This window comes from Carassius auratus, chromosome 32 (genome assembly GCF_003368295.1).
Source record: "Carassius auratus strain Wakin chromosome 32, ASM336829v1, whole genome shotgun sequence".
In the NCBI taxonomy this organism is placed as follows: Eukaryota; Metazoa; Chordata; class Actinopteri; order Cypriniformes; family Cyprinidae; genus Carassius; species Carassius auratus.
This window is the reverse complement of record NC_039274.1, coordinates 9,213,051-9,240,626: the sequence shown is the minus strand read 5'-3', so window position 1 is coordinate 9,240,626 and position 27,576 is coordinate 9,213,051. Positions and strand designations below refer to the sequence as shown.

The following is a 27,576-nucleotide window of genomic DNA, read 5'->3' as shown; positions in this document are numbered from 1 at the left end:
CATATTGACAACTGGATGAAAGACTTCATTCAGATGAAGATACGACATGAAAGAAAGTTTCTTACAGTTGTTGTAATGACTATACATTCGCTGTGGGCCCTGTAACTGGCTTTCTACTAATCTAGGTGTGAATCCAGAAGGATCTGCCAAAGCTGAACCACAATGAACTGGAATTATCAACCTCTGTGACATGTTTTAGTGCAATTTAAGTGTTTCATTGTAAAATGAATAACCAGTTAAACTAATTGGATACAGACATACAAATGCATTTATGTATGCACATGATGCATTATGTATTATGAAGGCCTCTCGAACACAATCAATGCAAATAAATCAAGCATGCACACATATGTGGTGTTCGTCACTCTCGAACATTCCATTGGCATTCTGTGAGGGGAGGTCCGTGTCGTCTGGCCTTCAACAGCTACAAGCAATCTTGCCCTTGTCATAGAGGTTAGGGGTCTGGAGTCTGTCTGGAGTCCCAATCCAAAGTGCTGGTTGACAGGGTCCTTGACCTATGACGAATGCCATGAAATTGCGCAAATAGCACGTGGCAACTAAGCTAAGTGTAACTGTACAACAACAAAGAAAGAACAAAGCAAACTTTGCTTACTGGCAAGTGCTGTCTAAAACCAGACGGATTTCCTTTCTAGTAAGATGTCATAATCAGACAGGTTACATGTAAAACCTTAATTATATTCAGTTGCTTGTGATTTTGTTAGACTTCAGCGTTTAAAATGGATTGTCCACCCGAAATGACAATACAGTCGGTTTACTCACCCTCCTGAGGTTATACTTGGATTCCCCCTAGTGGTCTGTCCATGTGTACAAATATCAACACACACACAAAGGACAAAAAAAAACAAAAAACAAGTGACATTCTAATCTAGTAACTTGAGACAATATGGGGGGGGGGGGCGTCTTGTATTTTTATATTTAGGCCTAATATTTACATTCATCATGATGGAAATGTTTATTGTAAGCAATTCATTAATTTAATTAATATAACTCTCTTGTCCTCTTCGCTTGGTAGGCAGACTCCTTCATGGTCAAAAGTCACTGAAGCCTCAAAAAGTAACGTTTTTTTAAAGGAAATTCAATCTAATAGAGTTTATTTCAATATTTTTTTTTTTTTATTCTTATTTAGATTTTTTAGGGAATTTTATGAAACTATGCGATATTTAAACAATTTAAATTAGCTATTTTTTATTTCTTCATTTCTGTATTATATTTTTTATAAATACAGAATTTCACATTAAAATAGACTGAAGGCATTTAAAACCCATTTTTTGAAATGAGAACTGTGCCATCAGAATGGCGTTACAAAATAGCTCCCACCACATAATTTCTTCATTTTTATCAGGTTTTGCATTTAGATATATATTTAGACATTTTAAGTCAGAGGCTACGTTTTGTCAAGGTTTAGATATTTTTGGTTATATAACTATCAGGTTCTGTGTGTGTGTTCACCTTTTGATTCCAGCACACTTTTTTTTCTACACAGTGGCTGATTTGTAGTTTGAAACTTACCAAAGCTTTGCTGAGTTTTCCGGTGTATTTATTTATTTATTTATTTATTTTTTAAAGAGAAGGTTCCAAGTGTGAGTTGTTGTTTTTGCTGTTGTTGTAGTTGTTTATCTGAATAATGTCCATGATTTTATTGTGTTCACATTGCTAATGAAACAAAAATCACCAAGTGTCATGTAATTCCGATGAAGCTACGATTTTTAAAATTTCTAAAAATAAAAATATTTCGGTCAAAAATGACTGAAGAGGCCCAGAGGGTTAATCATTAAAATGGCTCATTATTATAAAAGTAGCTAGTATGTGACTTTTATTTTGGAGCCAAGGGAGCTTTAACATTTGCCCGGATGTATTATTCTACAGTCAAGTAACGTGATCGGCGTAGAAGAACGTCGGATCTGTATATGATAAGAAACACAGGAGATTCCTGTACATGTTCTAGAGATCCTTCAACCAGCGTTGATTCGTGCATGTCGTGTGTTTCATTTTGATTTCCTATCAGGTTTTCCGGACACGTTATTGTTGCATCAGATAACGTTAGTGGAGAATGGCAAGCACAGGAGAAACAGGTGATATTTCTCTATTTTACGTATTTTGCGATGTAACAGGCATGATTTACGCTATGAATATTAACGCGTTCCTCCTGTAGAGGCCTGTTTAAAATGAATCATTAATGCCGATTCTGTTCAACCCTGCAGCTGTTACATAACGTTTCCCACTATTTGTTCTATTGTTGTACTGCTCTTATCATAAGCATGTTACGTTAATATTAAATGTGGCAACATGCCTGAGTCTCTCCAGTTAGGGTTTGACTGTCATATCGTCATGGCTACTTGTCTCTCTGAACACTTGAGTCTCTCACTTGTCTCTGCTGAAATCAGACAGACACATACTGTAAAGAGTTAAATGTTTTCAGATTTAACTAGGAATGAGAATCGAATGGAACTGACCCACCTCAGTTCCTTGACGTTTACTTTATTATACTGGTATTATTTGTTGGTCTTTTAGTGAAAGAAATACAGACTTTTGCAAGATTTGATAAGATCATTATCAAATTAAAACAATACAGATGCAACAACATGTAATGTTAAACACAAACACAGGTGTATATATATATATATATATATATATATATATATATATATATATATAATCCTGTTAAGTAAATGAGTCAGATGTTTTCAGCCTGGACTGATTCATAAGTGGTTTTGATTTAATAATCAATAATCGTTTTCTTTTGCACGTCATGCACATTTCTCAGAATGTTGTCATTAATTTTTTATATAGTTTCAATAGCATGTTAACAACTTAAGTGTTTTTTTTAGCATTATTAATTAATTAATAATTAGTATTTATTCATATTTGAAATAGCTTTTTAAATATTTTTAATTGTAGTTTAAGTTTAAGTGGTTTAGATATTTTTATCTTATTTTATTTCAATTAACAAAAAATATTTTTATTGGTTTTAGTTAACGGTAGCAAGTTGAATGGCCCTTTACAGATTTATTTGTTCTCCAAATACGTTCATCTCTTGTAAGATATGTCTTAAGATATTTTGGGTATTTATATGTATTGCTATTTATATGTCTATCTGACTTAAAATGATCAAATGAAATGAATTAAAACGAATTTAAACTCCGTTATGAAATTAATTGACAGAGTTGGGAGTGTATCTTTTCACATTTGTGTGTTAGCTGATTATCACAGCTTATGTAATGAGGTTAGAGAGGATTACAGGTGACATTACAGTCATACTCCATGGGCCCCAAGCTCGTTTCTAATGTGTTTATGCCCTTTTCATTTCCAGCCTTTAATTATGGTTTCTTACTGTGCAAAAGTGAGGATGCTCGCAGGGTTGAGGCTCTGAACGAGTACTTGAGCGGTCGCAGTTACCTGGCTGGCTACTGGCCTTCGCAGGCGGATGCAGAAGTCTTTGCGCTTCTATGCAGGCCCCCATCCGAGTGTCATGTCCACGCCCTGCGCTGGTACAAACACATAGCTGCCCTGAAGCCCCAAACATACTGCCAGACCCCAGAATGCACCAGTGAGTAGACAGAACTCCCCCTGTCGTAGTCAGGGTGCATGAACGTAGGCAGTAGCTGAATAGTGGTTTTATTTTGTACTTTGAGTTAGTGGTTTATGTGCTGAGGACATTTGCTGTATGTGTTGCATGAGCTTGAGCGTGTGGGTAGTTTGATGTGTTAGTTAGTAAAGATAGGTGTTGACTGGAACCTGACAAGGAATGTACAGTCTAAACAAGACGATCACTTCTCAGGTTTGTTCTGGACAGGACCGGTATGGCTTGAGTTATAGGTGACTGACACACACTGTGTGACCGAGGTGTTTGTGGTTTTAAACAGTTTCCTTCATCAGACACAATGTGGCTTTGTTGGCATATTGTTTATTTCACTTTTGCACTGTGTATGTGTTACTTTCATTTATACGTTTAGTTTTCTATCAGAAAAACAACCCTCTCTTATAATATTGCATCGGGTGTGCACTGTGCACCAACAACTATTTCCCGTGTGTTGCACCTGTTGTTCAGTATAAGGAATGAGTCTTTCAAAGTGACTTATTTTATATTAAACAAAGTCATTTTGGTGAAAAAAAGTGTCTCTTGTTTTTCAGCGAAGGGAAAGCGTGTGCAGCCACCATGGTCTCGTCCAGAAGGAACAGATGTTTCAAAGCTGCGTCTTTACAATAGCCTCACACGGACCAAGGTACAATATGAAAGATAAAACAAAGTGTGGCAGATATGTAGATCATTACTAGACTAAATGAACACTTTTTTATATTTTATTGTGCTATGTTACTGTTAGCTGAAAGCATTATCAGATTAACCCCCCCCCACCCCAAAAAAATCAACATATACAATGTCAACAGTTTTTTTTGTTTTGTTTTGTTTTTAGAAATGAATTATTATATTCAGTGCACATGCACATAATTGATAATACATGAGAGTGAGGACATTTATAATGTTACAGATTGAAGGATTTCTAATTCAAATAAATGCTGTTCTTTTGAACTTTATATTAATCAGAAAATGTGCGAAATATTAAGCTATTAAGCTACAGCTATTTTCAACACTGATAATAAGAAATGTTTCTTAAGCATAAAATAAAAACAAAACGGCATATTATAATTATTTCTGAAGGATTATATGACTGAAAACTGAAAAAAATAGTATATCCATTACAGGAATAAATTACATTTTAACATATATTAAGATGTAAACCATTATGTTTAATATTAATAATATTTCACTGTATTACTGTTTTTACTGTATTTTTAATTAAATGAATTCAGTGTTAGTGAACACAAGAGACATGTAACATGGAAAAATGTAGTAATGTTTGCTGAAAATGTAGCTTTGCTATAACAGGGATAAATTACATTTTAAAGCAGAATAAAATATAAACAGCTGTTTTTAATTGTAATAATATTTCACTGTATTACTGTTTTTACTGTATTATTGATCAGACAAATTCAGACTTCTTTCATAAACATACAAAATGGTTGCTGTGTTATAATAAACTGCTAAAACCATTCATATCCGTCTTGTTTTGTGCATTCTAGGAGGTGTTTGTCCCACAGAAGGGGAACAGGGTTTTGTGGTACTGCTGCGGCCCCACGGTTTATGACGCTTCTCACATGGGTCATGCCAGGTGACATATTCTCCATCCATCCATTCTTAGCATGTCTTTGTTTTCAGTATGCCCCAGCTGTTGAAAACAGCACAGTAGACACAGCACGACAGTCAATGAAAAGGCTGAAGCAGACATTCAGCATTCAATCCAGGCTAACAATTTGTTAGCCGTGTATGTGTGGCTGTGAAAAAAACGACTGTGTTTGAATATGGTTTAATGAACACAGGCAAAAAGGGCGTTTTTGATGGGTCAGTCCTCTGTGTTTCATGAGGATTCAATGTTTTTATTCTTTCAGGTCTTACATTTCTTTTGACATACTTCGGAGAATATTGAAGGATTATTTCAAATACGATGTCTTCTACTGTATGAACATCACGGATATTGATGACAAAGTAAGAGCAGTGTTTGCACAGTGTGTGAATGTTGTCGTCCTTAAACTGTTATACTCTGTATAACCTTATATCTTGTGCTTTTGGTCATATGAAATGTTACTGAGGGGACAGTAGTTTAAATCAATCTTCATTTCAGATCATCAAAAGAGCCCGACAGAACTACCTGCTGGAGCAGTATGGAGAGAAGAAGCCCAGTCCCTCTCAGATACTGCAGGATGTGTTAACAGCCCGAACGGTGAGGGGAAAATGAAGCAACCATCACTCCAAATGAATCCAGTCACTGAGAGTACCAACTGAGAGACACCATCAAATCAAAACTGATCATTCCTATTTTTATGCAGTGTTGAAGTTAGAAATGATTTATCCATGCAAATCATTATCAAAACATTTTTTTTTACATTTTAAAACATGCTCATGATTTTGAATCAATATCATTAACATGCCCTCTTCTTTTGCATCAATTCTCTGATGACGGGTGTGATGGCTGGACAGAAAGCTTGTCTAATAGCATTCCAAGTTTCAATCACTCCCCTCCAGCAACCTGTGACTCACATGAAACGATCGTAGAATTAGCAAATGACTATGAGAAGATGTTTCGTCACTATAGACCATTTTTATTGATTTATTTTTGATGTCCTGATGTTCTGTCAGGTGAACAATGGACATGTTGTTAATCAACAGTACATTCCTCTAAAGGCACTGTCCTTCCGTCTCTTGAAACCTTGATTTCATTCAAAAATCGAATATGTCACTATCCTGACTAAGGTCTATAGGGAATTCCATGCCAACTTTAAGATAGAATACAGAAATAATGCATGTTCTGCATATTTGAATCATCTGCTTTAAAGAGTTCGTTCATCCCAAAATGAAAATGATGTCTTTAATTACTCACCCTCATGTCGTTCCAAACCAGAAAAGTCCTTCAGTCGTCTTCGGAATACAAATTAATATATTAAGCTATCTGACCCTCCATATACAGCATTACAACTGAAATGTTCCCAGACCCAGAAACACAGTTAATAAGCTCTTAGCTCTGAAAACTAAATGGAATCATGTCCACCTCAATCCCTCTAGACTGTTCGTTTCTGTCCTTCACTAAAATGTATTTATTGCTTTCATCTCTTTTGCCATCACTGTGCTTTAATGCCATTTGTTTTTACTGTGTTTAGCCATTTAAAGCCAAGCTTGCTGAGACTACTGACCCAGATAAGAAACAGATGCTGGAGAGGCTGGATGCAGCAGTGGATGTTGCCCTTGGTCCCCTGCAGGGGGCAGTGCAGAGCGGCGCTGCAGGCCATACACTCCAGAATCAGGCACAGGTTAAACACAAATTAACATGTGCTTCATCAGATCATTTGAATTCATGGCATGATTCTGAAACTAACTTGTTCTTTCTTAATGCTTTTCATTGTTAGGTCTTATTGGAAGAGGCTAAGGATCTCTTGTCAGATTGGTTAGACTCCCAATTTGGGAGCCAAGTGACAGAAAACTCAATCTTCTCTTTGTTGCCAAAATACTGGGAGGGAGAGTACCATAAAGATATGGAAGCCCTGCATGTGAGTAAACTGATACTGACGAATAATTCAATAGCTTGAAAATGATCCAACTTTTGAATCATTTTGAAATGAACTAGCTATATACACTACCGTAAAACAAGGTGTGTTTGGTAAATTATTATTATTAATAATAATGTTTTTTATTAATAATGTTTTTAAAATAAGTTTCATGTTTACCAAGGCTGAATTTATTTGATCAAAAATATAGTAAAAACAGTAATATTGTGAAGTATTATTACAATTTAAAATAACAGTTTTCTGTTTGAAATATATTTAAAAATGTTATTTATTCCTGTGATGGCAAAACTGAATTTTCAGAAACCGAAACCATTCTAATATGCTGATTTCACAGTATTATCATTGTTGAAAACAGCTGTGCTGTTGTGTTTTGTAGTGTATATATTGTGATGTGTTACGTGACTCACTGATGTTATGTCTGAGCAGTGATGAAAGCCTGTGGTGTCTTTGATTGACAGGTCCTCCCTCCTGATGTTCTCACACGGGTCAGTGAGTATGTGCCAGAGATTGTGGAATTTGTCAAAGGAATTGTGGACAATGGTTATGGGTAGGAATAGAGCGGTCTTCTTTCTAGATTGATTATTTTGATATTTCATGATATAACCCAGAAAAGAAAAGAAAAACAGTACTTTCAAAGAATATGTCTAAGAATGAATTTCTGCTCTTTTCTCTCAAGATACGAATCAAATGGATCGGTATATTTTGACACCGCAAAGTTTGATTCCTGCCCTGCTCACTCTTATGCCAAACTGGTACCAGAAGCCGTTGGTGATCAGAAGGCTCTTCAAGAAGGAGAAGGTATAGGACTACATTGCAAAACGTCCCTCAAAATTATTTGCACTTTTATTTTTATTTTTTCAAATGGATTTTTGAGAAGTACAATAAATGTATCCAGCTCGACTGTCTATAATTTCCATGCCAGTAGATGTGGAAATCCAACAATCAAACAATCCAAAAGGGCAGAGTTACTAGATAATGCATACAGCTCTATAACAATCTGAGCAGTGGATACATCAAGCCAAAATGATCCATTATATTACAGAATGTCATGGATTTTTTTTTTTTTTTTTTTTTTTGCTATTTCATGATAAGTGTCTTTTTCAGTGTTCACCTGGACAATGAATGTTTCTTTTTTTTTACTTTTGCAGGAGACTTGAGTATCTCAGCAGAGAGACTCAGTGAAAAGAGATCACAGAATGACTTTGCACTGTGGAAGGCCTCCAAGCCTGGAGAACCATCTTGGGACTCCCCTTGGGGAAAGGTGAGGAAGTACACATCTGGAAAACATGCAGGTTTAGAAAATAATTAGATGAACATGTTGCCTTAAAATGCCTTCTCATTTGGAAACTTAGTAGTTTAATATAATAAAACAAAGTTTTAAATGCACCAGACATGTTTGTAAGTTTATTACTTGAAATTCTGCTGGGACTGTTAAAGGGGAGACCTGGATGGCATATTGAGTGTTCTGCCATGGCTGGATCCATTTTGGGAGAGTCCATGGATATCCACGGTGGAGGTTATGACTTGCGTTTTCCTCATCATGACAATGAGTTGGCACAGTCTGAGGTGAGAAAATTACAATGTGCTCATATGAAAATGTTAAAAAGCTATTATTAGAATCCAGTTCAGTATTCTCTCCAGGTTAATGCTACATTCACGTCACAATGGAATTACCATAATTGCAAGTTTTCGACTAGTTATACCATTCATGTCTTTGTCAAACTTGTAATTAAAAACGGATTTCTGTTTGATATGCATGCTGTTATAGCCACTGAAATGGTGTGCTTTTTTATTTTGCGAGCGCATATAGAGGTGAAATAATGTAGTGATTAAATATTTTGCTGTCATCAAAGCTGCACACGGAAACATTCTGGCGTTTCGTGCATTGCCACATAAACAGATGTTTCTGGTTGTTATTAAATCTTAAGACTAATGATAAAGAACTTGATCCTGGCCCTAGCTTCTTGTGTATCACACCTTTACAATTTTATGAAGTATGTTGCCATTAAATAATGGATTTGTAAATTTATTTAACAGGCTTATTTTGAGAATGATCACTGGGTACGGTATTTCTTGCACGCGGGTCACCTGACCATTGCAGGATGCAAAATGTCCAAATCTCTGAAGAATTTCATTACTATCAAAGATGCTCTGGCCAAACATACAGGTAATCATGTACAATTGTAGCATTATTAGAATCACTGTTACATATTTAGTTACACACATACATATATCTGTCAAAGACTTTATGATTTAAAGGTTCAAAAGGTTTAAATGGTTGAAATTGTTTGAATTTGAATAACCTGAATTTTTTCGATTTCCAAATGAAAATAATTTCTTTAGATTTGTATTACTACTAATATTATTATTTTGAATTCTTTAAAGTAAAACAAAATTACTGTGTTTCAAGGTCATTATAAAAGCGTCTTTGAAAATGTCACAGATTTTGTCCTCTTTAATGAAAGCGCATGTTTTGTTCAGGTCAAATGGATTAAGTAAAAGAACTTTATTCATAACTGTCATTATTTTTGACCTATGATATTTTCAATAACTTTTCAGATAAATAATGATTGAGAAAAGTCATATATCTTCAAGGGGCAAGGAAGGTATTTTTAACTAGATAAATACACCATTTGACATCTTTGCCACGATGCAAAGATAATTAAGACCTTGGCATGTAAAAGATTTTGAAAGATTCCTCATTTGTCATTGAGCTATATTAGTTTCAGTGGTGCCCATACATCTGTGTAGTCATTTATTCTGCCTTGTACGTTTGTCCCAGTTTTTGAGATTGTGCATTTGTGCTCTGTTTCTTTTCAGCAAGACAGCTTCGTTTGGCCTTTCTGATGCATTCATGGAAAGACACATTGGATTACTCCAACAACACAATGGAGTCAGCCATCCAGTATGAGAGATTCATAAACGTGAGTGAGAAAGCAGAAAGAAGAGGCAGTGGGAGAGAAAAGCACCCAAATTCATAGTCTATCCAAATGTAATATCTTCCACTTATCAGCATGAGTGCACAATAGGCTTATCTAGATTCCTTCAAGAACCTAGAAGGTCAGAGAATAGCGCGTGTCCTTCAGGGCGCATTAATTCTGTCTTGCACTTCTTTCCACCTATCAATTACTCTGTCACCAAGGAATATAGCATGGGCAGAGTTCCAAATTTGCCTGAAACGCACAGGCAGCCATTAGCAAGGGAAGTATGCAAAGGTTACCTATGACTGACCTACATGCTATATTTTCTCAGACCAGCCTCACTTGAACTTGAGGTTAGGATCTTAATGAGACGCACTGTGTTTTTCCTTCCACCCCAGTTCACCTCCAAAGGCTGTACTTGAGTAAAAATGAAGACGACTTATTAGAAGGTGATGCAAAAATAGTGCAATTCCCTCAAAGGATTTTGGCTGAAATATTACTGGAGATGAATAGAGGTTCTGAGGTCCGAAATTAGAAGCAAAAGCTGTAAATATTCAAAGTAAATTAAAAAGCTGAGAATGTGTGTAGTGTGGGAAATTAGTTAACACAAAAACAGTATTTCAAGTGGTGTCTTAACAGTAGCAGCATTTGTACCGTTTCAAATACCGTATTTTTCGGACTATAAGTCGCACCTGAGTATAAGTCGTATCAGTCCAAAAAATATGTCATGATGAGGAAAAGAAATATATATATATAAGTTGCATTTATTTAGAACCAAGACCCAAGAGAAAACATTACCGTCTCCAGCCACGAGAGGGCGCTCTATGTCTTCAGTGTAAACTACAGGATCACTGAGCAGCATAGAGCGCCCTCTCGCGGCTGGAGACGGTAATGTTTTCTATTGGTTCATTTCTCTCGGTTTATGTCAAATTAATTTAGATAAATAAGAAGCACCTGACTATAAGTCGCAGGACCAGCCAAACTATGAAAAAAAGTACGACTTATAGTCCGGAAAATACGGTAAACACTGTTCTTTGAATCTTTTCATTAAAAAATCCTGAAAAAAAAAAAACGTGCGTATCCAAACTTTTAAATGGTTTAGTGACATTTAAACTCTCATTTAAAGTGAGAAAGTGGTATATAACTTGTTGTGTTCTGCTCCTCTCTTACTTGGCTTGCACAGGAGTTCTTCCTAAATGTTAAAGATATTCTGAGGAGCCCTACAGACATCACTGGCCAGTTTGAGAAATGGGAAGCTGAGGAGATTGAACTAAACAAAAGGTGACGTATATGTTACTTAAGACTTCATTGTGTTTCTCTTAAAAAATAAAGCTTTATCACTCATTACAGTCATTTGTGTGTGTTTGTGTAGCTTCTATGAGAAGAAAACATCAGTTCATGAGGCGCTGTGTGACAACATAGACACTCGTTCGGCTCTGGAGGAGATGCGGGCTCTTGTCGGTCAGAGTAACACCTACATGGCTGCCAGAAGGAGTGCAAAACTACCACCTAACCGCATGCTGCTGCAGAGCATTGCCCTGTACTTGACAGACATGCTTAAGGTAGCATAACAAAAAAGTAGTTATACAGAGCTTGACTTTGGACATAATAGATACCCAGTGTTTCCCACAGCCTTGCACTCTATTTGTGGTGGCACTCCCCTGCTCCATATATACATATATAATGCACAATAATTTTCTGCCAGCAGGAGGAGCTTTTACAGCGGGAGAGATAGAGGTTTCCCCAGTAACGGCTGAACACAAAGTAGAGCTCAGCTCACAAATGCTACTTTATTACATTAAATGCAAGATGAAATGAAAATGACATCAAATATTTTCTGAAAAGACAGTCGGTTTCCTTCTGAAATACAGTGATATAAAAACACTAGTGCTGGTTTTTGATTTTTAAACATGCAGTGCTCATGTTTATTCAATGAAGTCAAAGCCTTCTGGAAAATCTATTTGTCTTGGTCACTTTTGATATTTTGGCGGCCTGTCACAAATAAATCAATATATCGGAAACCCTGGATACCTGCATACAACAAGAGAACGCTTGTTTCTATTTTATCTCTAAAAGTCTTTAAACATATTGCTACGTTTAAAGCTAAACATCTGGTCCTCTCCTAAAATCTGAATAAACTGTACGAAAGAGTATTACGGGCCAAGCAATAAAAAACAAAACAGGGGTGCACGATAAGTATCGGCCGATAATTAATGCGCATCTCATCAGTAAAGCCAGTTCTCTAATCAGCAGTAAATTCCATCAGGTGCGTGATTTCAAATAGAGCAGCTGTTACTACACCGAGCTGTTGTTAACTAACAAGCTGTACATTAATTATCGGACGATATTTATCGTGCACCCCTAAAAAAAAGACATCTTGAGATTAATTAAATTAAATGTTGAAAATGATCTAATTAAATTATTTGATTTTGACTTTTTTTCTCCAAATTTAACTTTTTTTTTCTCGAAACACACCAACAGTTGTTTCCTCATAATTTAATGAGTTTATTCTCAACATTTCATTTGAAATTTTACAAGTTTAATATCACATTATAATGAATTTAATCTTGAGATGGTTTTATTTTGTTTATTATTGCTTGGCCCTAATCCTCTTCCATACAGCTGAGATTAAGAGACCGAAACCAAAACAATGGATGCACATTGATATGCTTGCTATATGCTTGCTGTTTTCTGCTTTGACAGACATTTGGAACAATTGAGGGAACTGAGCCCATCGGCTTCCCAGTTGGAGGAAACGGACAGAATGCTGATGTAAGATCATGTTTGATTCAACAAAGGTTTTCCTTTTAATTTATTTTACAAAGCCAGACTTGTGAAAACATGTCATTAAAGATTCAATGTAATGTTTTTTTTTTATCGCGGATTGTTGTCCACCATAATGACTAATCTGTTTTTAAACTCCTCTTAATCTTTTGATTTCTGTTTCAGTTGGAGAGCACAGTCATGCCCTATTTGTCAGTGCTGTCAGATTTCAGGGAAGAAGTGAGAAAAACTGCAAGAGAGAAAAAAGGTAAATCTCTCGGGGTGTTTTATCTATTCATATTTTAGTGTAGAGACCTACCATCATTTGGTTTCTTCTTGATTTATTTCTTTATAGGATTCGTTTCTTTTTTTTATGGGTGTTGTTGTAGCTATACCTCCAACAGACATTTGCATATAATACAGATTGTGCTTTTTATGCAGAAAAGAGAATTCATTAGTAAAATGTGTTTGTTTTCCAGTGACAGAATTGCTGCGGCTGTGTGACGAATTGCGTGATGATACTTTACCTGAGCTGGGTGTGCGATTGGAGGATCGGGATGGTAAATGAAAGCTAGAGAGATTTTATTAAACCCTGAATGTCATGGAAAATGACAGTGCTCTTTGTTGTTTTTCTAAGGACTGCCCACATCTGTGAAATTGGTGGACAAAGAAACGCTTCTGAAGGAAAGAGAAGAGAAGAAGAAGGTCATTTCAGAATCCGTCTACATTTACTGTGACATCTCTACTTATTTTATTTGGAGTCAGTGGTGTAGATTTTGTATCTCTTTTCACATACAGTATAGTACTGCCAGAGATGTGCTGGTCTGGTCACATTAAGTTAAAATGAATCATTAATCAGATCAAAATTATCTCTCCACCAGGGAAAGGTGATATGTTCCTTCTGTCAATGGAAAAACATTTCTTACCATATCAGGCATCACAAAAGTGATTATTCAAATGCAAACCAGGTCATGAAAAATTGATTTAGGCCTTTCTAGCTAGTCAGTGTAAATGACCGTCTTTAGAATGAATTGTAAGGACTCAAGTTGCACTGGATTATTGTTGTACCTTCTTTGAATTACTTCTTTGAACCTGCTCTGAATGCATTTTGCAGATCAATTATGATTCACCTGAGAAGGTCACAACAAAAAGTATTTCTAAAAATAGTGGGGAGACTTTATCTATTAGTTTATGAGCATCAGCGCATCTTCAGATTTGAAAATTAAAATACACTATGAACACACTACCGTTTAAAAGTGTTCGGTAAGATTTTTTTTAAACTTTTAAAAAAGAATTAAAATAACGTCTGTTTCTGTTTTAACATTGATGCCAAAGATGAATTTTCTAATACGCGGATTTGATGCTGAAGAAATGTTATTATCAGAAACGTTTATTATTTCATTGAAAATGGTCATGCTACTTAATATTTTTGTGGAAAGCATGACATGTTTTATTCAGGATTTTTGTGATTTTAAAAGAACAGCATTTATTTGAAATGAATCTTTTGTAACAATGTAAAAGTCTTTATTGTTATTTTTAATAAATTTAATTCAATTATATCCTTGCTGAGTTAAAGTATTAATATCTTTAAAAAAATAAAAAAAAAAGATCCTAAACTGTGCTGTAAATGTTTGGTCAATTTTTTTCAATGTTAAATTAAAAGATCAAATTATTATTTTGTTATTTCATGTTAATGTGTACTTCATTCTTATATTCCACTTATTCTTTCATATTTCTAGATGGAAGATGAAAAGAAAAAGAAAAAAGAGGAGGCTGCCAGGAAGAAACAAGAACAAGAGGTGATTAGAACAATTCCTAAAACTCCCTGACACACTTCATAATTTACTCATCCTTCATGTAAACAGCCTCTCACGTCTATTGAGATCGATCTATATATAAAAATTGCACTGCATTATTGCAATTGCATTAAATTGCATTTAAATACATTGAGAGAAGTGTATTCTTGTTAGTGCTTCATTGTTTTGAATTGTTTGTATTATAAATATTTGTATATTTTATGTCACAGATGGCAAAGCTGGCAAAAATGAAGGTTAAACCCAGTGAAATGTTCCGGTCAGAGACTGACAAGTACTCCAACTTTGATGAAACGGTAATGCAACCCATTTAGTCTTCTTTCTCATAAATGACACTCTTTTTTTGTCACAATACTGTATGTCATATCCATTTTGAGACTATTTGATTATGTGATTATTGGTCTATAGGGGATGGATTTTTAATCGTTTGGTCACATCTGTTCAGAAATGCTAATAGTACATCTGTTCTTTGCCTATACAGGGCTTCCCAACGCATGATGTTGAGGGAAAGGAGCTTAGTAAGGGACTGGCCAAAAAGCTTCGCAAGCTTTACGAGGCTCAAGAGAAGCTGTATAATGAATACCTCCAGTCGACCCAGAACGGGAGCTGAGAACCTGATGTGTTGAGTCTGATGTGACCTGCCATCCGCCCATACTGTCTATTGTGAACTTGTCTTGTGTATGTCAAAAGGCAGCAAAACTTAAAGACATCATCTGCGAGTTTTGGCTCTAAACTTTGGCAAGGTTTTACTAAATCCTTCTGGTCATGGTTGGAAGGTTATTGTTTTTTTCGATGCTCTGCAAACATGACTTTGAGAGGTATTTTATGACTATGATATTAAGGGTACATACTTTTCATTGTGTGTTTTCTGCACACATAAAACACAGATGCAATTATATCGTAACTTTTCTAATGTGGTTTTGGGTGGTTTATATGAAGTATGCAAGAAATGTTAATATGGAAAAAGATCAAACATTCAGTGTTTTCATTATGGATTTTATTGATCTGGTTGGTCAAAGAGGTGTTTTCTCAGAAACACTGTTTACACATCAGCTAGTGATAAACATGATTCCTCCAAAATCAAAAAAATCTCAGATAATACAGGAATGAAGGGACTTCAGGTTTGTAGGTTTACAACAAATGCAAAAACAGAGGCATACATAGGAGCACCAATTAGTGTTAGTATTAGCATACCCTTTATAAGAACATGAAATACTAAAATAAAAAGGATTTTGAATAATGTGTGATGCTTATTTGTCCCATCTTATTTAGTCAAAGGTTGCCCTAAGGCTTCTCTATAAGTGTTGTTCAAACAGTTGTAGTCTAATACAGTGTGAACAACTACAGAAATTTAGTTTACAGCCATAAAACATCTGCACAGTGTTTCTCATTAACCTGTTGAACGTATCGAACTGAACATTTTCAGTTTTTATCATTACAATGGGTAGAGGAAATGAAGCCATAAGATTCCATGTCCTCCTTGACAAGTATCCAGAGTGGAAAATATGTGTGTAGGCAAGGTCTTTTAAATGAAATAAATCAATTGATTTTTAGACTAACTGAACAAAAAATGTAAACACAGTTTATGTGGGTTCCAGCGCATGCTGGTATTGAGGGAAATAAAAAGGGATAAATTGGCAAAAGAAGACCCGAAGACAAGAAATATAGATATAAAAATACACTTAGTAAATCAGACATAGAAGTTATCATTAAAGATAATATTAATAAAATGTCGCAGGTTCAGGTGGAAAAAAGAAGACATTTATACAGCATTAAAAAGTGTTACAGAGTTTTGTAATCTGAGGCTGCAAGAGGAAACTATTTTAACAAGGAAGGAACTACGAATGGGCATTGAATAATAGATTGAGATTAAAAAAACTTATTGAGTCTGCCTGGCACACAATATAAAATCAAGGCTGTCATGACTTTACTGAGAGAAACTCAGCTTGTAAACAGGATTTATTTATTTATTACAATATATATACACACAAACACACAGAGAGAGAGAGAGTAGATTTTAAACATTTATATCCCAGTGAGTTCACACTTCAGTCTTGTAGATGGCGGTAAAGTACTTCGGTTGCAAACCGCCAAATAAAAGCCATAGAAGAAGAAGCAGCAGCTTTACCGAGTCTATCAGCTGAACAACACCCGCTGATTCAGGTAGGAAAACAATCTCCCTTAATAAAATCTTACGTTCTACTTTGCATTTTACCTTATCTAATAATTACCTCAACCTAATACATATCACGAGTGTCCAGTTTACGTCAAGCAGAATGGATTATTTTTCCCTGGCTTTAACTTTAACTGCATGATACTAATGTGCTGATGTGCTCTCACTGCATGTCATCTTTGTTTTGATAAAGTTGCGAGTGACTGCTGCAGATTGTTACAGTTTACAGGTCAATTAACAAACAATAACCCCGTAACCTGTTACCCGCCGCATAAGTTACCCGGGGTGTGTTTTGTGGGGGTCTGTTAGCCTGATAGCCTGTGACGTTCCCACTTCACCCGTCTTCAGTGTTGGTTTGGAGATCTTCCAGTGTCACTACTCCGTCAGATGTGCTAAACCGGTGATCGCGGAGATCTGATTTAATCTGTTATGATCTGGATGTGGCTAGTTTAGCGTGTTAGCCGCTAGCATGAGTCCCTCTCTGAAGGGCGTCAACATAAACATCTGTTTGTACCTTGATTTTGAGCTGCTGATTTCATCTTTGCAGTTTTGCTGCTTGTAAAAAATTGAACGTTTAGAATTGTAAACGTATTATTTATTTCAAATGTTTGGCTTCCTCTTACCAGCATTTGCAATGGTAAAGAAAGTTTTCGCCAAAATTGTAAATCAATAAAACATGCTTTTGGGATCTTTTGAAGCTAATAAGTTTTCAAAATCTTTTGTTGCTTATTATGTTTACTCCGATTAGCATACGTCATTCTTTTTTAGAATTCCTATAATAATTGTTGTTGTTGTTATTTTTGTGCTGTAATACCATCATATTTATTTTATTTTAGTAATATAATAATATGTATTTCAGTAATATAATAATGATAAAGCAGTAACTATAAAATGACCATGTTAAATGTCTAGCTTGAGGATTTTGATTTGAAAATATTAATAATAAAATTAACTCAAATTTGAAGCAAGCACTTCCAGCAAAGTCATTTAAGCAGCAATAATCTAAATGAATGGATTCAAATAGAAATATTTAACATAACTGGGCTCCACGTTGGTTTTTATGGGTAAAAAATGCCTCCCAAAATAAATGTTGGGGTGCAATTATTGCCCCTGATTAAATGATTAATGTCTGATTATGCAGTGTGGTTACATCACAGTGTTGTTTTGGTTTTTTAGACAAGCTGAAGTTGTATTTTGTGTTTTTCACAGAATTTCTGAGCCGTGTTATCAAGATGGATGCTGACAATGAAGCCAAAGGTATAGAAACCGTGAATTCTTGCTACTGTGAATAGCAACCTTGCATTTTTCACATGAACTATAACTTGTATAGCTTTCGAAATGCTGACACACTTATGAGCTGGAAGAGAACATGATTTTATGTGTTACTTCAATTGCCTTGTAAATAAGGTTTTGGATTCAGAGTGGTTCTCAAACAAAACCCATAATAAGATAATGTTTCAGCGTAAAAGTTTCATGGAGCTTCAGCACATCGCTGCTGCTGGTGATTTAATGGAAAAGATTGTCTCATAGGTTCTTTTAAGAAATTTGTGCAAGCTCACAAATCTACTGAGAGTGATATCAAATCAGAAACAACAACATTTGAAACAATAGTGGTCTTTCATTGCGCTGAACATGATTTAGTGCTTCCTTTAAGATGGATGTCTGTTTGTGGAAAGGACCATGTGTGCAGTATAAATGTTATTTGAGAGTTGATATTATTATTTTTATTTATTTATTTTAATGCTGGTGATGGCATGTTATTTTCAGGTAAGGTGAGCGACCAGGCGATGCAGAACCCACAAGTGTTGGCAGCTCTTCAGGACAAAATAGACAGTGTCTCACATAGTGCTTCCATCATGGACAGGTAAGCAAGATGAAACACTGAGGCTTTTCTTTCAAAACAAACTCATAACTTGCAACCATAGAGACTAACAGGGCAAACAACAGTTTTCCAATTCATTGTTTTTATTTCTGGTCATGGCATGGTCATGTCTTTTTTATGTAAACTATTGCCTAACTGCATTTGGCTTATATTTCCTGTGTGAATTTTAAAACTGTGCATTGCATTTTTATTGTTCATCGTGTTACGTATAAAGAGACAATATTGCTGCTGTAATATAACCGTCCATCTAAGGGGGGAAAACTCTAGTGAGACCATCTGCCTGTAACCTGAAATCAGTCTCTGCATGTGAGGTTATAACATAGAAGTCAGTCCTAATGCTGTGTATCTATGTGTCTTTGTGTGTGTCAGCTTGACGATGCCCAGAGAGAGGTCACTCACCCGTGAAGGCTAATTCGCTCTCTGAGTTTGGCTGTAGTTGTAGTGTTCATGAAAACGATGACACAGACAACAGTATTTGCACAAAACAGCAATAATCCATTTGTGTGTGAACACTGCAAGACCAAAGATAAAGCTTGTGGAAAGGGCACTGGCTAGAAAGCAACTTATCTTTTTAAAGCAAGCAGTCAGCTTATTAAAACAGATTTGATGATTGCAGCACACAATTTATAATTACGTCTCTGCTGTTTGCCTGAAGCATGTGACTCTTATTATCAGAGGTTAAGCACAGATTGCGATGTGAACTGGCATCTTGTATCTCATGCTCTTACTTCAAACCCATCTGTTGACCCCAGAGAGTAGAGAAATGTGCAGTACCGGACACCCATCTGCTCACACAATGTCTTTCTTTTCCTCTCCCAACAACTTTCCAGCTTACCAAAGTCTGTGAAAAGAAGAGTCAATGCCTTAAAGAATCTTCAGGTTAACAGCACGCACATCGAAGCCAAGTTTTACAAGGAGGTGCATGAGCTGGAGAGAAAGTATAGCGCTCTCTATCAGCCGTTATTTGACAAAGTGAGTTGGATTTTCGTGTGTATATATGTATGTATTTCTTTTAGCATTATGATATGTGATATATATTTACATATGCTACTATTCAAAAGTTTTTTTTTATTTAATAAGAAATTAATACTTTTATTTAGCAAGGAAACATATAATTAATCAAAAGTGGCTTTTCGCCGCTAGAGGACACGTTTTCAAAACAAACAAAAGGCGTTTTCATCATGGGAGTTGTGATCTTCATCCCCACAGCCCTGAACGAGCGTGACATGTGGCTCAGAAGCAGCAGAGTTTTTACAATTCCTCAGTCGACCGCTTCTGCTCCTTCTGATCGGGCGTATGTGGGGGGAAAAAAGCAGCGCTGTTTTATCAAACTAGATCCGTTTGAAAGTTCTGTTATAATGCTACTCTGTGCATTACATTTGTTACAAAAGATTTCTATTTTAAATAAATGCTGTTCTTTAGAACTTTCTATTCATTCACAAATCCTGAAAAATATTGATCATAGTTTCCTCAAAAAATATAAAGTAAATATTAAATATCATCTGTATGATACAGAGTCGCGTGACACACACAGTGATGAAGCTCGTATGTGTTTGTAGTACACAAGCCATGGACGGTTAAGATCGCTCACTCCACTGTGTGACTCTCACACTCTCTAACTCACTCACTCACACACACACACACACACACGATGCGCAAAGATATGTAGATATGTTTGGGCGTGTCTGAACGAGCTGTTTTAGGGGGCGTGGCAGAGTCATAACTTAAAGAATAAAGAATCTCTTTGGATTTGAGACTTTAGTCTTTGCAACTTTACAGATCTTCTTTATGCACCAAGAGCTTGTAACACTCCAGAGAGTAAGGAAAAATTGAAATCGCATCATATGACACCTTTAAAAACTAATGTAGCGTTGACAATGACCGACCCACTGAAGATGGGTCCAAGTATGAAATGAAAGAAGAGGCTGCATTGTGTCTGTGTAAAGTGGACCTTGTTTTTTTCTCGGGTAAATGGCGGATAAAGTGAGGGAAGAGAATTCAGAAGTGATGGTCGCATAAAAAAAGATTTCCTCTAGACCAAGAGAAAGTATACTTCTATTTAATAGTTTTAGAAAGTCCCTAGAAAAAGAAAAAGTTTAAATTAAACATATGCGACAATCTGCACCTTTTATATTTGTTACATTTTTGTTTTATATTTTTATTTATTTATACCTTTTATAATATGTACACAGTGGGGCTCGAAAGTTTGGGCACCCTTTGCAGAATCTGTGAAAATGCGAGTAATTAAAAAAAAAAATAAGAGAGATCATACTAAATGCATGTTATATTTTATTTAGTGCTGTCCTGAGTAAGATATTGTACATAAAATATATTAACATTTATTCCACAAGACAAAAAAAATGCTGAAATTATTAAAATAACCCCACTCAAAAGTTTGGGAACCCTTGGTTCTTAGTACTGTGTGCTGTCACCTGATGATCCTCGACTGTGTTTCTGTTTTGTGATGGTTGTGCATGAGTCCCTTGTTTGTTCTGAACAGTTAAACTGAGCAGCGTTCTTCAGAAAAATCTTTAAGGTCCTGCAGATTCTTCAGTTTTCCAGCATCTTTGTATATTTGAACCCTTTCCAGCAGTGACTTCATGATTTTGAGATACACCCTATCACACTGAGGACATTTGAGGGACTCAAACACAACAATTAAAAAAGATTCAAACATTCACTGATGCTCCAGAAGGAAACGAGATGCATTAAAACTTTTGAACACAATGGAGATGGCCAAATTTGTCTTATTTTGTTGAAATATAATTTTTTTCCATTTAGTCCTGCCCTTCGTAAGCAACAGAAGATACTTGTATGTTTCCCGGTACACAAATTAAGTACAATTTATCTTGAACTTCAAATTCCAAAAGCTCTTAATGCATCTTGTTTCCTTCTGGAGCATCAGTAAGATATTGTACATACTCTTTTACGTACAATATCTTACTCAGGACAGTACTAAATAAAAAATAACATGCACTTATTTTTTGAAAATTACTCATATTTTCACAGATTCTGCAAGGGGTGCCCAAACTTTTGAGCCCCACTGTGTGTGTGTGTGTACATATATATATATATATATATATATATATATATATATATATATATATATATATATATATATATATATATATATATATATACCTTTTATAATTTAAATGATAAAGAATTCCTCCTCCTTCCTACTCCTTGTGCTTCAATTCTTGATTGTCCTGACATTTGAAACAGTGTCTGTATTGTATGCAGGATCTGTTTTTTTTTTTTTAATGTCCTGTAGGTTTCAGTATAGCTGTACAGTAACACTCCTTTAATTTGTCCAGATGGGTAATATGATATTCTTTCACACGTGGACGTTTTGTGTGTTTCCAGAGAAGAAACATAGTCTCTGGGGAAGTGGAACCCACTGATGAGGAGTGTGAATGGCAGAATGACCATGAGGATGAAGCAGCATTAGCAGTGAGAATAATCTGTCCACTCACATTACAGATCAGACAGAAGAGCAGTCCTCTAAGAGAAGGCTTTCTTTTTCAGGAAGATCTAAAGAAGAAAGCAGCTCTAGAGGAAAAGACAGAAGATGCAAATGAGGAGAAACCCAAAGGAGTTCCAGAGTTTTGGCTGACCATATTCCGGAGTGTGGACATGTTGAGTGATATGCTGCAGGTGAACCAGCAGAACATTAGATACTCTATTCTTTTCTGAGTACTGATTATTTCATGTTTTCTTTTGCCCTGTAACCTTGTACAGACAGTATACAACTTTATATTACATGAATACATTTTACAGCACATTTGAAAAGAAAATCTATGCTGTCTATAATGTTCTCTTTCTTAACAGGAGCATGATGAACCAATACTTAAACATCTTCAGGATATTAAAGTGATATTTTCTGGTCCTGATCAGCCCATGGTAATGACAATATGAATTAGTTGATTTCAAAGCGAACCCTGTGAACTGAACTGAATTTTTAAACCTCTTTTACACAAAATATGAAGTTCTTGTCATAACTGCTGTACAAATCGGATCATTTTAATCATACTTATAAATGTTTTCAGAGCTTCACTTTAGAGTTCCATTTTGAGCCCAATGAATACTTCACCAACACGGTCCTCACAAAAGTATACAAGATGAAGTCGGAGCCAGATGCAGAGGATCCGTTTTCATTTGAGGGACCAGAGATCATCGACTGTGATGGGTGAGCACTTCTCAGACAATACCTGCTCAGATTGTCAGCAGCTTTCCGCACTTTTTCATTATTCCTCTCTCCCATTGGCAGGTGTCAAATTGACTGGCACAAAGGCAAAGATGTGACGGTAAAAACGATCAAGAAGAAACAGAAGCACAAAGGCAGAGGTACAGCGAGGGTCATCACCAAACAAGTGCCCAATGACTCCTTTTTCAACTTCTTCAACCCTATTAAAGGTACGCAACATGACAGATGTGTAATATTAATTTAGATGTTTTCATACTTTAGGTTTACTCTCTTGCTAGTTCATGAAGTCACCACTATTTTCCTTTCTTTTAGTTTCACCAGACAGAGAGCTGGTGAGTATTTTGTCTCTTTCTTCTTTCTTTCTGGTTTTAACTCGTCCATAGCTTGGTATTTATTTGACCTGATGTCAATTACATATAGCTCTTGAGTGTCAAAAAATAAGTTGTTGCCTGCCTTATCCAGCATTATATCTTCTTTTAGACACGAGTGGTTCGTTTCACTTGAATGTTTAGAGAACATTTTTAAAGCAAGGATCAGTTAATTTTCATCTTCTTTTGCTTTGTTCAACAGGATGAGGATTCGGAGTACACTTTAGCCACAGATTTTGAAATCGGCCATTTCTTCAGGGAAAGGATCGTTCCGAGGGCAGTTTTGTATTTCACAGGAGAAGCTCTGGAGGATGATGACAGTGTACGTCTTTTCAAATGACTATTTCTTGTCTTACGCCGTCTATGCTTGAGAAGAGTAATTGCATTGATTTGTGATTTGTTTGTGTCTGCTAATGCAGTTTGAAGAGGAGGAGCTGGACGAGGGTGAAGAGGAGGTGCGTTCACCATACTGTATACATTTTGAAGATTGAGGAGGCAGTGTTTTATGAAACTTCACTGTTGAAATCAGTGATGTTTAATGTGATATTATGTTCAGCTGTGTAGACTAACACTGTGTTTTGTGTGAAATAGGACCAAGATGAGGAGGAAGAGGATGATGAAGAGGAGGGGGATTCCAAGGTCAGTGTGAATTTAGATCATAATTGAACTTAAATATTAAATGGAATTACTGTCTCTTTGTTCAGTGTTCCACAGTCTCTGTAACTAATAATTTCTCCGTTTTTGTTTGGATAAATGTTTGATGATTAATGATGATTGTGGTTGTTCTCTGCCTCCCGTTCTGCCCTAGTGACAGGCATAAGTCATTCTCACCTCATACATTTCTAGGTAAGAAAGAAATGTCATGGGTCCATTCTAACCTTTGCCTTCACACTCCTTATATCTGCTATCCCGTCCCAACAGCACACCTGTGACATTATACCAAGCCATTTGTTTCAGAGAATTAAGGCCTTGCCCAAAACCTCAGTTCAGGACTGTAACAGAAAAGAGAAGAGAACAGAATCACAGCTGCTGTATCGGAGAATTTTGGACAAGGTCCTTCCATCCATTTTGCTTAATGTGTCTTGCTTAATAGTTATTGATGGTATTTAGTAGGTCAAGTACTTTTCCAGCTCAGATATGTGGCGGCATCTTTTGAATGCATAATGTTGCTATAACTTCACATCCCGCTGTTCAAGGTGATAATCAAGCATAGACAAGCCGAGATCATGGTTTTCTGAAAAAGAATATGCAGCACAACTGTTTTCAACATTGATAACAATAAGTAATGTTTTAGAGCACCAAATCAGAATGTTAGAAGGATCATGTGACGCTGAAGACTGGAGTAATGACTGCTGAAAATTCAGTATTTTAAATCATAATAATATTTTGCAATATTAACGTTTTCACTGGATTATTTTTCAAAGAAATACAGCCTCCGTGAGGAATATATATATATATATATATATATATATGTGTGTATATGTGTGTGTTTTTTTTTTTTTTTTATTTAACCATTATATTAATATTTATCTTGAATGGTAGTGTACATTCTTTTATTCTTTTATTTTGTCCCTAATGTCTACTCTTAATGTTATTCAGGTTCCTCCCATCGGTCTGAAATTAGTTTTGTCTTGACCCTTTCAGTCACTTCATGATACCATACCAAATCAGTGCTGTGTATGGTTCGTCATATGAACCTGCTTTGCAATGATTTGTATCATGAAAAATGTTAATATTTTGGGTTTGCAGTTTTAGAAACTGAAGGATTTCAGAACAATCTTTTTTTAATCAGCTAATTACTAATAAATTATTTGTTTGCACTTGAGTGGAACTTTTGAGTTCTGAAAATTACGTTGTTGTGTGTGGTTATTTTTTTCTTTTTTTTAAGTACAAGTGAGATTTGGTTCATTGTGATATGACTCCTTCGTGCAAAGGAACTGCATCAGACATAGCACGTTTTCTTTTGGTGGATCAGGCTGTGGTGAAAGACGCTTTTTCCCATTTAGTGATAATGATGTATCTGCAGTACAAAAGAGTGGTGATTCACTTTAGATTCCCTGATGTTTTTAATCTTAATTAAATGACTGCATTCACATTGATGGTGCTACAAAGGCCTAGAGAGATGTGTCAGTGTAAATGTGCTTTCATGAAGCCGCTCTTCTGTGATGAAGATACATCTTCTCTTTCTCCTACACTCCTCCTGCCTCAAGTTGCAGATACTGTATCAAGTTATTGAATAAAATCTCTCTCCGTTTACCCATCCCTATCTTTTATGTTGTTGTTTTTGTTTTTCAGACTGGGAATCCTCAGCCTGCAGAGTGCAAACAACAGTAATTTGGATCAGTCACTCCTGCCACTGTCAAACCCCATCAGCTCACCTAGAATCAGCTCTGTAGTGCGCCTACATTCCCTGATGAGCACACCATCAAAAACAAAACATGATGCAGTACATTGGTAAACTAGTTTATTATCCTACAAAATGAACTTTCTATATTAGTTGCTATATTACAACACTATAGATAAATTGGGCAATTCCAGATTACAGTTGGGCCTCAGAATGTAGATATATACATAAATAAATGTACAACAATTTTTTAATTCATTATTCAGACATAATGACTGAAGATATCTCACTGCATAGCCAAAATAAAACATTGACTTGCAGGTCTGAAACAGTCTTGCAAGCATTGTTCACATTCAAACAGATGACATTTTAAGACTGAATGAAATAAATGGGATCGTATTCTAACTTCCTGTGCACATCTAACCTTTGTGAAGGTTGCTTGTATTTAACATAGTTTCTTTTCTCACTTTTGAAGTGTTCTGTGTCATCGGCATAACTTTTTTTTTTTTTTTTTTTTTTTATACAGCATATCTATTTATGTACTTTTTGAACAAAGCTGCATGTTTATGCACTTATTTATTTATGGAATCCTAGCCAGCTAGCCAGTCCAACTAATGTTTCAGTAATATGTTGTAGGCATCAACTAATTGTGTTGCCAAGTCTGGCATTTTGCAATATGGACATCTAACATTTCCATTTTCATTTCACTTTCTCTTGAAGTTCATAATAAATAAATACATCTCTGCACTCCACTTCATAAGTATGCTCAATTGGTGTAGTCTCTTTGTTTTTTTGTTTTGTTTTTTTATGTATTTAAATATACATATCCATAATGCTGGAATTGCTCAATTTAGATAGTAAGATGACAAAGACGATAGGGCAAAAGTCCAAACTGCAGATGATCACATGACCTGAAAGTCACATGTTTTATGTGATCACATCCTCAAGGTACAACATCACATCCTCGACTGAATTAATTTATTTTGTGACTTGATCTCATAGGTTACTCAGGGTTTTTTTATGCCAAGATGACAGTGTGCGGGTATCCAGCATTGTGAAACTGTTGATATCTAACCTGCTTTATGTTCTCTTTTCTTTGTAAAAGAAGGAAGACTTTTGAAATGTAGTTTTAGTTATAATGGAGTTATGTATACATCTTTAACATCTTTATATTATTGTTTTGAACTCCTTTTTTTTTTTTTTTTTTTGTCTTGTGCTTCTTGTTGGATCCCTGAGAGAATAAGTTTTGCTGATTTATGTACTGTGCCCAGTTGATTATAGCCTCTTTTAGCATTTTAAAAATGCTTATGCTGTACTGCCCAAGCACTTACATTAAAAATAATAATAATAAATTAAACAAATACTTTTAATGCCAAAGAGAGTGGTGTGGTTTTACTTTACCACAACCTTTTCATTTCATGTCTTCTGCCGGATAAAAGGCCAGCATCCGGGGAGCACCTGGGAGTTCAGTGCCTTGCTCAAGGGCACTTCAGCCATGGGTACTGAGGGAGGAAGAGAGCGCTGTTCATTCACTCCCACCCACCCACAACTCATGCCTGCACTGAGACTCCAACCGGCGACCTCCTGGTAACTAGTCCGGCTCTCTAACCATTAGGCCACAGCTGTCCATGAGGGGTGGGAGTGACATGCCAGTCACTTCCCAATAGGTGTGTTTGCAGCGGTGCTGTGCAAACAGATCAGTGTAAGAAATCAAAGTACCACAAGGCCAATTGGAAAACAGTCAGCAGCGCAGCTTCAAATCAAGCACTCCTAATGTCTATTAGCAAGAAACTGTGAGTTGCACACAGGGAGTCAGGAATTCCAACTTTATGAACTGATTGTCAAGCACTCACACACAGTTATACTCACTCTCTTTTATATACCGTCACTAAACTACAGGTGATGTCATGGTCCCTGCCATTCTCTCTTCACCAGAGGGACTGAAATCTGAAAAGGCCTCAACACCA

At 35.9% G+C, this 27,576-nt stretch overlaps 2 protein-coding genes across 8 annotated transcripts; both read left to right on the top strand.

The window, feature by feature from the left end:
* Window positions 1-1,882: 1,882 nt before the first annotated feature.
* Window positions 1,883-15,877, top strand: LOC113051547 (cysteine--tRNA ligase, cytoplasmic-like). Of its 3 annotated transcripts, XM_026215401.1 has the most exons (23): window positions 1,884-2,093; window positions 3,332-3,568; window positions 4,153-4,244; window positions 5,101-5,189; window positions 5,467-5,563; window positions 5,700-5,798; window positions 6,733-6,882; window positions 6,979-7,119; window positions 7,596-7,684; window positions 7,814-7,935; window positions 8,286-8,398; window positions 8,575-8,703; window positions 9,175-9,304; window positions 9,958-10,061; window positions 11,242-11,339; window positions 11,431-11,620; window positions 12,762-12,830; window positions 13,008-13,089; window positions 13,301-13,381; window positions 13,459-13,526; window positions 14,561-14,620; window positions 14,848-14,931; window positions 15,117-15,877. In XM_026215401.1, the coding sequence occupies exons 1-23, from the start codon at window positions 2,072-2,074 to the stop codon at window positions 15,243-15,245; spliced, it is 2,475 nt and encodes an 824-aa protein (XP_026071186.1). In that variant the 5' UTR covers window positions 1,884-2,071; the 3' UTR covers window positions 15,246-15,877. The 3 variants fall into 3 exon arrangements, 2 of the variants coding, with proteins under 2 accessions (XP_026071186.1, XP_026071187.1); XM_026215402.1 differs by lacking the exon at window positions 3,332-3,568 and having other exon boundaries at window positions 1,886-2,093; XR_003276915.1 differs by lacking the exons at window positions 14,848-14,931; window positions 15,117-15,877 and having other exon boundaries at window positions 1,883-2,093; window positions 13,008-13,088; window positions 13,299-13,381; window positions 14,561-14,580.
* An 810-nt stretch (window positions 15,878-16,687) lies between these two features.
* Window positions 16,688-26,379, top strand: LOC113051546 (nucleosome assembly protein 1-like 4). 5 transcript variants are annotated; one of them, XM_026215399.1, is made up of 15 exons: window positions 16,688-16,798; window positions 18,018-18,065; window positions 18,576-18,672; window positions 19,521-19,662; window positions 22,057-22,143; window positions 22,219-22,347; window positions 22,522-22,593; window positions 22,740-22,879; window positions 22,961-23,106; window positions 23,210-23,229; window positions 23,468-23,587; window positions 23,685-23,720; window positions 23,857-23,904; window positions 24,074-24,111; window positions 25,561-26,379. In XM_026215399.1, the coding sequence occupies exons 2-14, from the start codon at window positions 18,041-18,043 to the stop codon at window positions 24,074-24,076; spliced, it is 1,065 nt and encodes a 354-aa protein (XP_026071184.1). In that variant the 5' UTR covers window positions 16,688-16,798; window positions 18,018-18,040; the 3' UTR covers window positions 24,077-24,111; window positions 25,561-26,379. The 5 variants fall into 5 exon arrangements, with proteins under 5 accessions (XP_026071184.1, XP_026071180.1, XP_026071182.1 ...); XM_026215395.1 differs by lacking the exon at window positions 24,074-24,111; XM_026215397.1 differs by lacking the exons at window positions 16,688-16,798; window positions 24,074-24,111 and adding an exon at window positions 17,017-17,037.
* The last annotated feature ends 1,197 nt before the right edge of the window (window positions 26,380-27,576 follow it).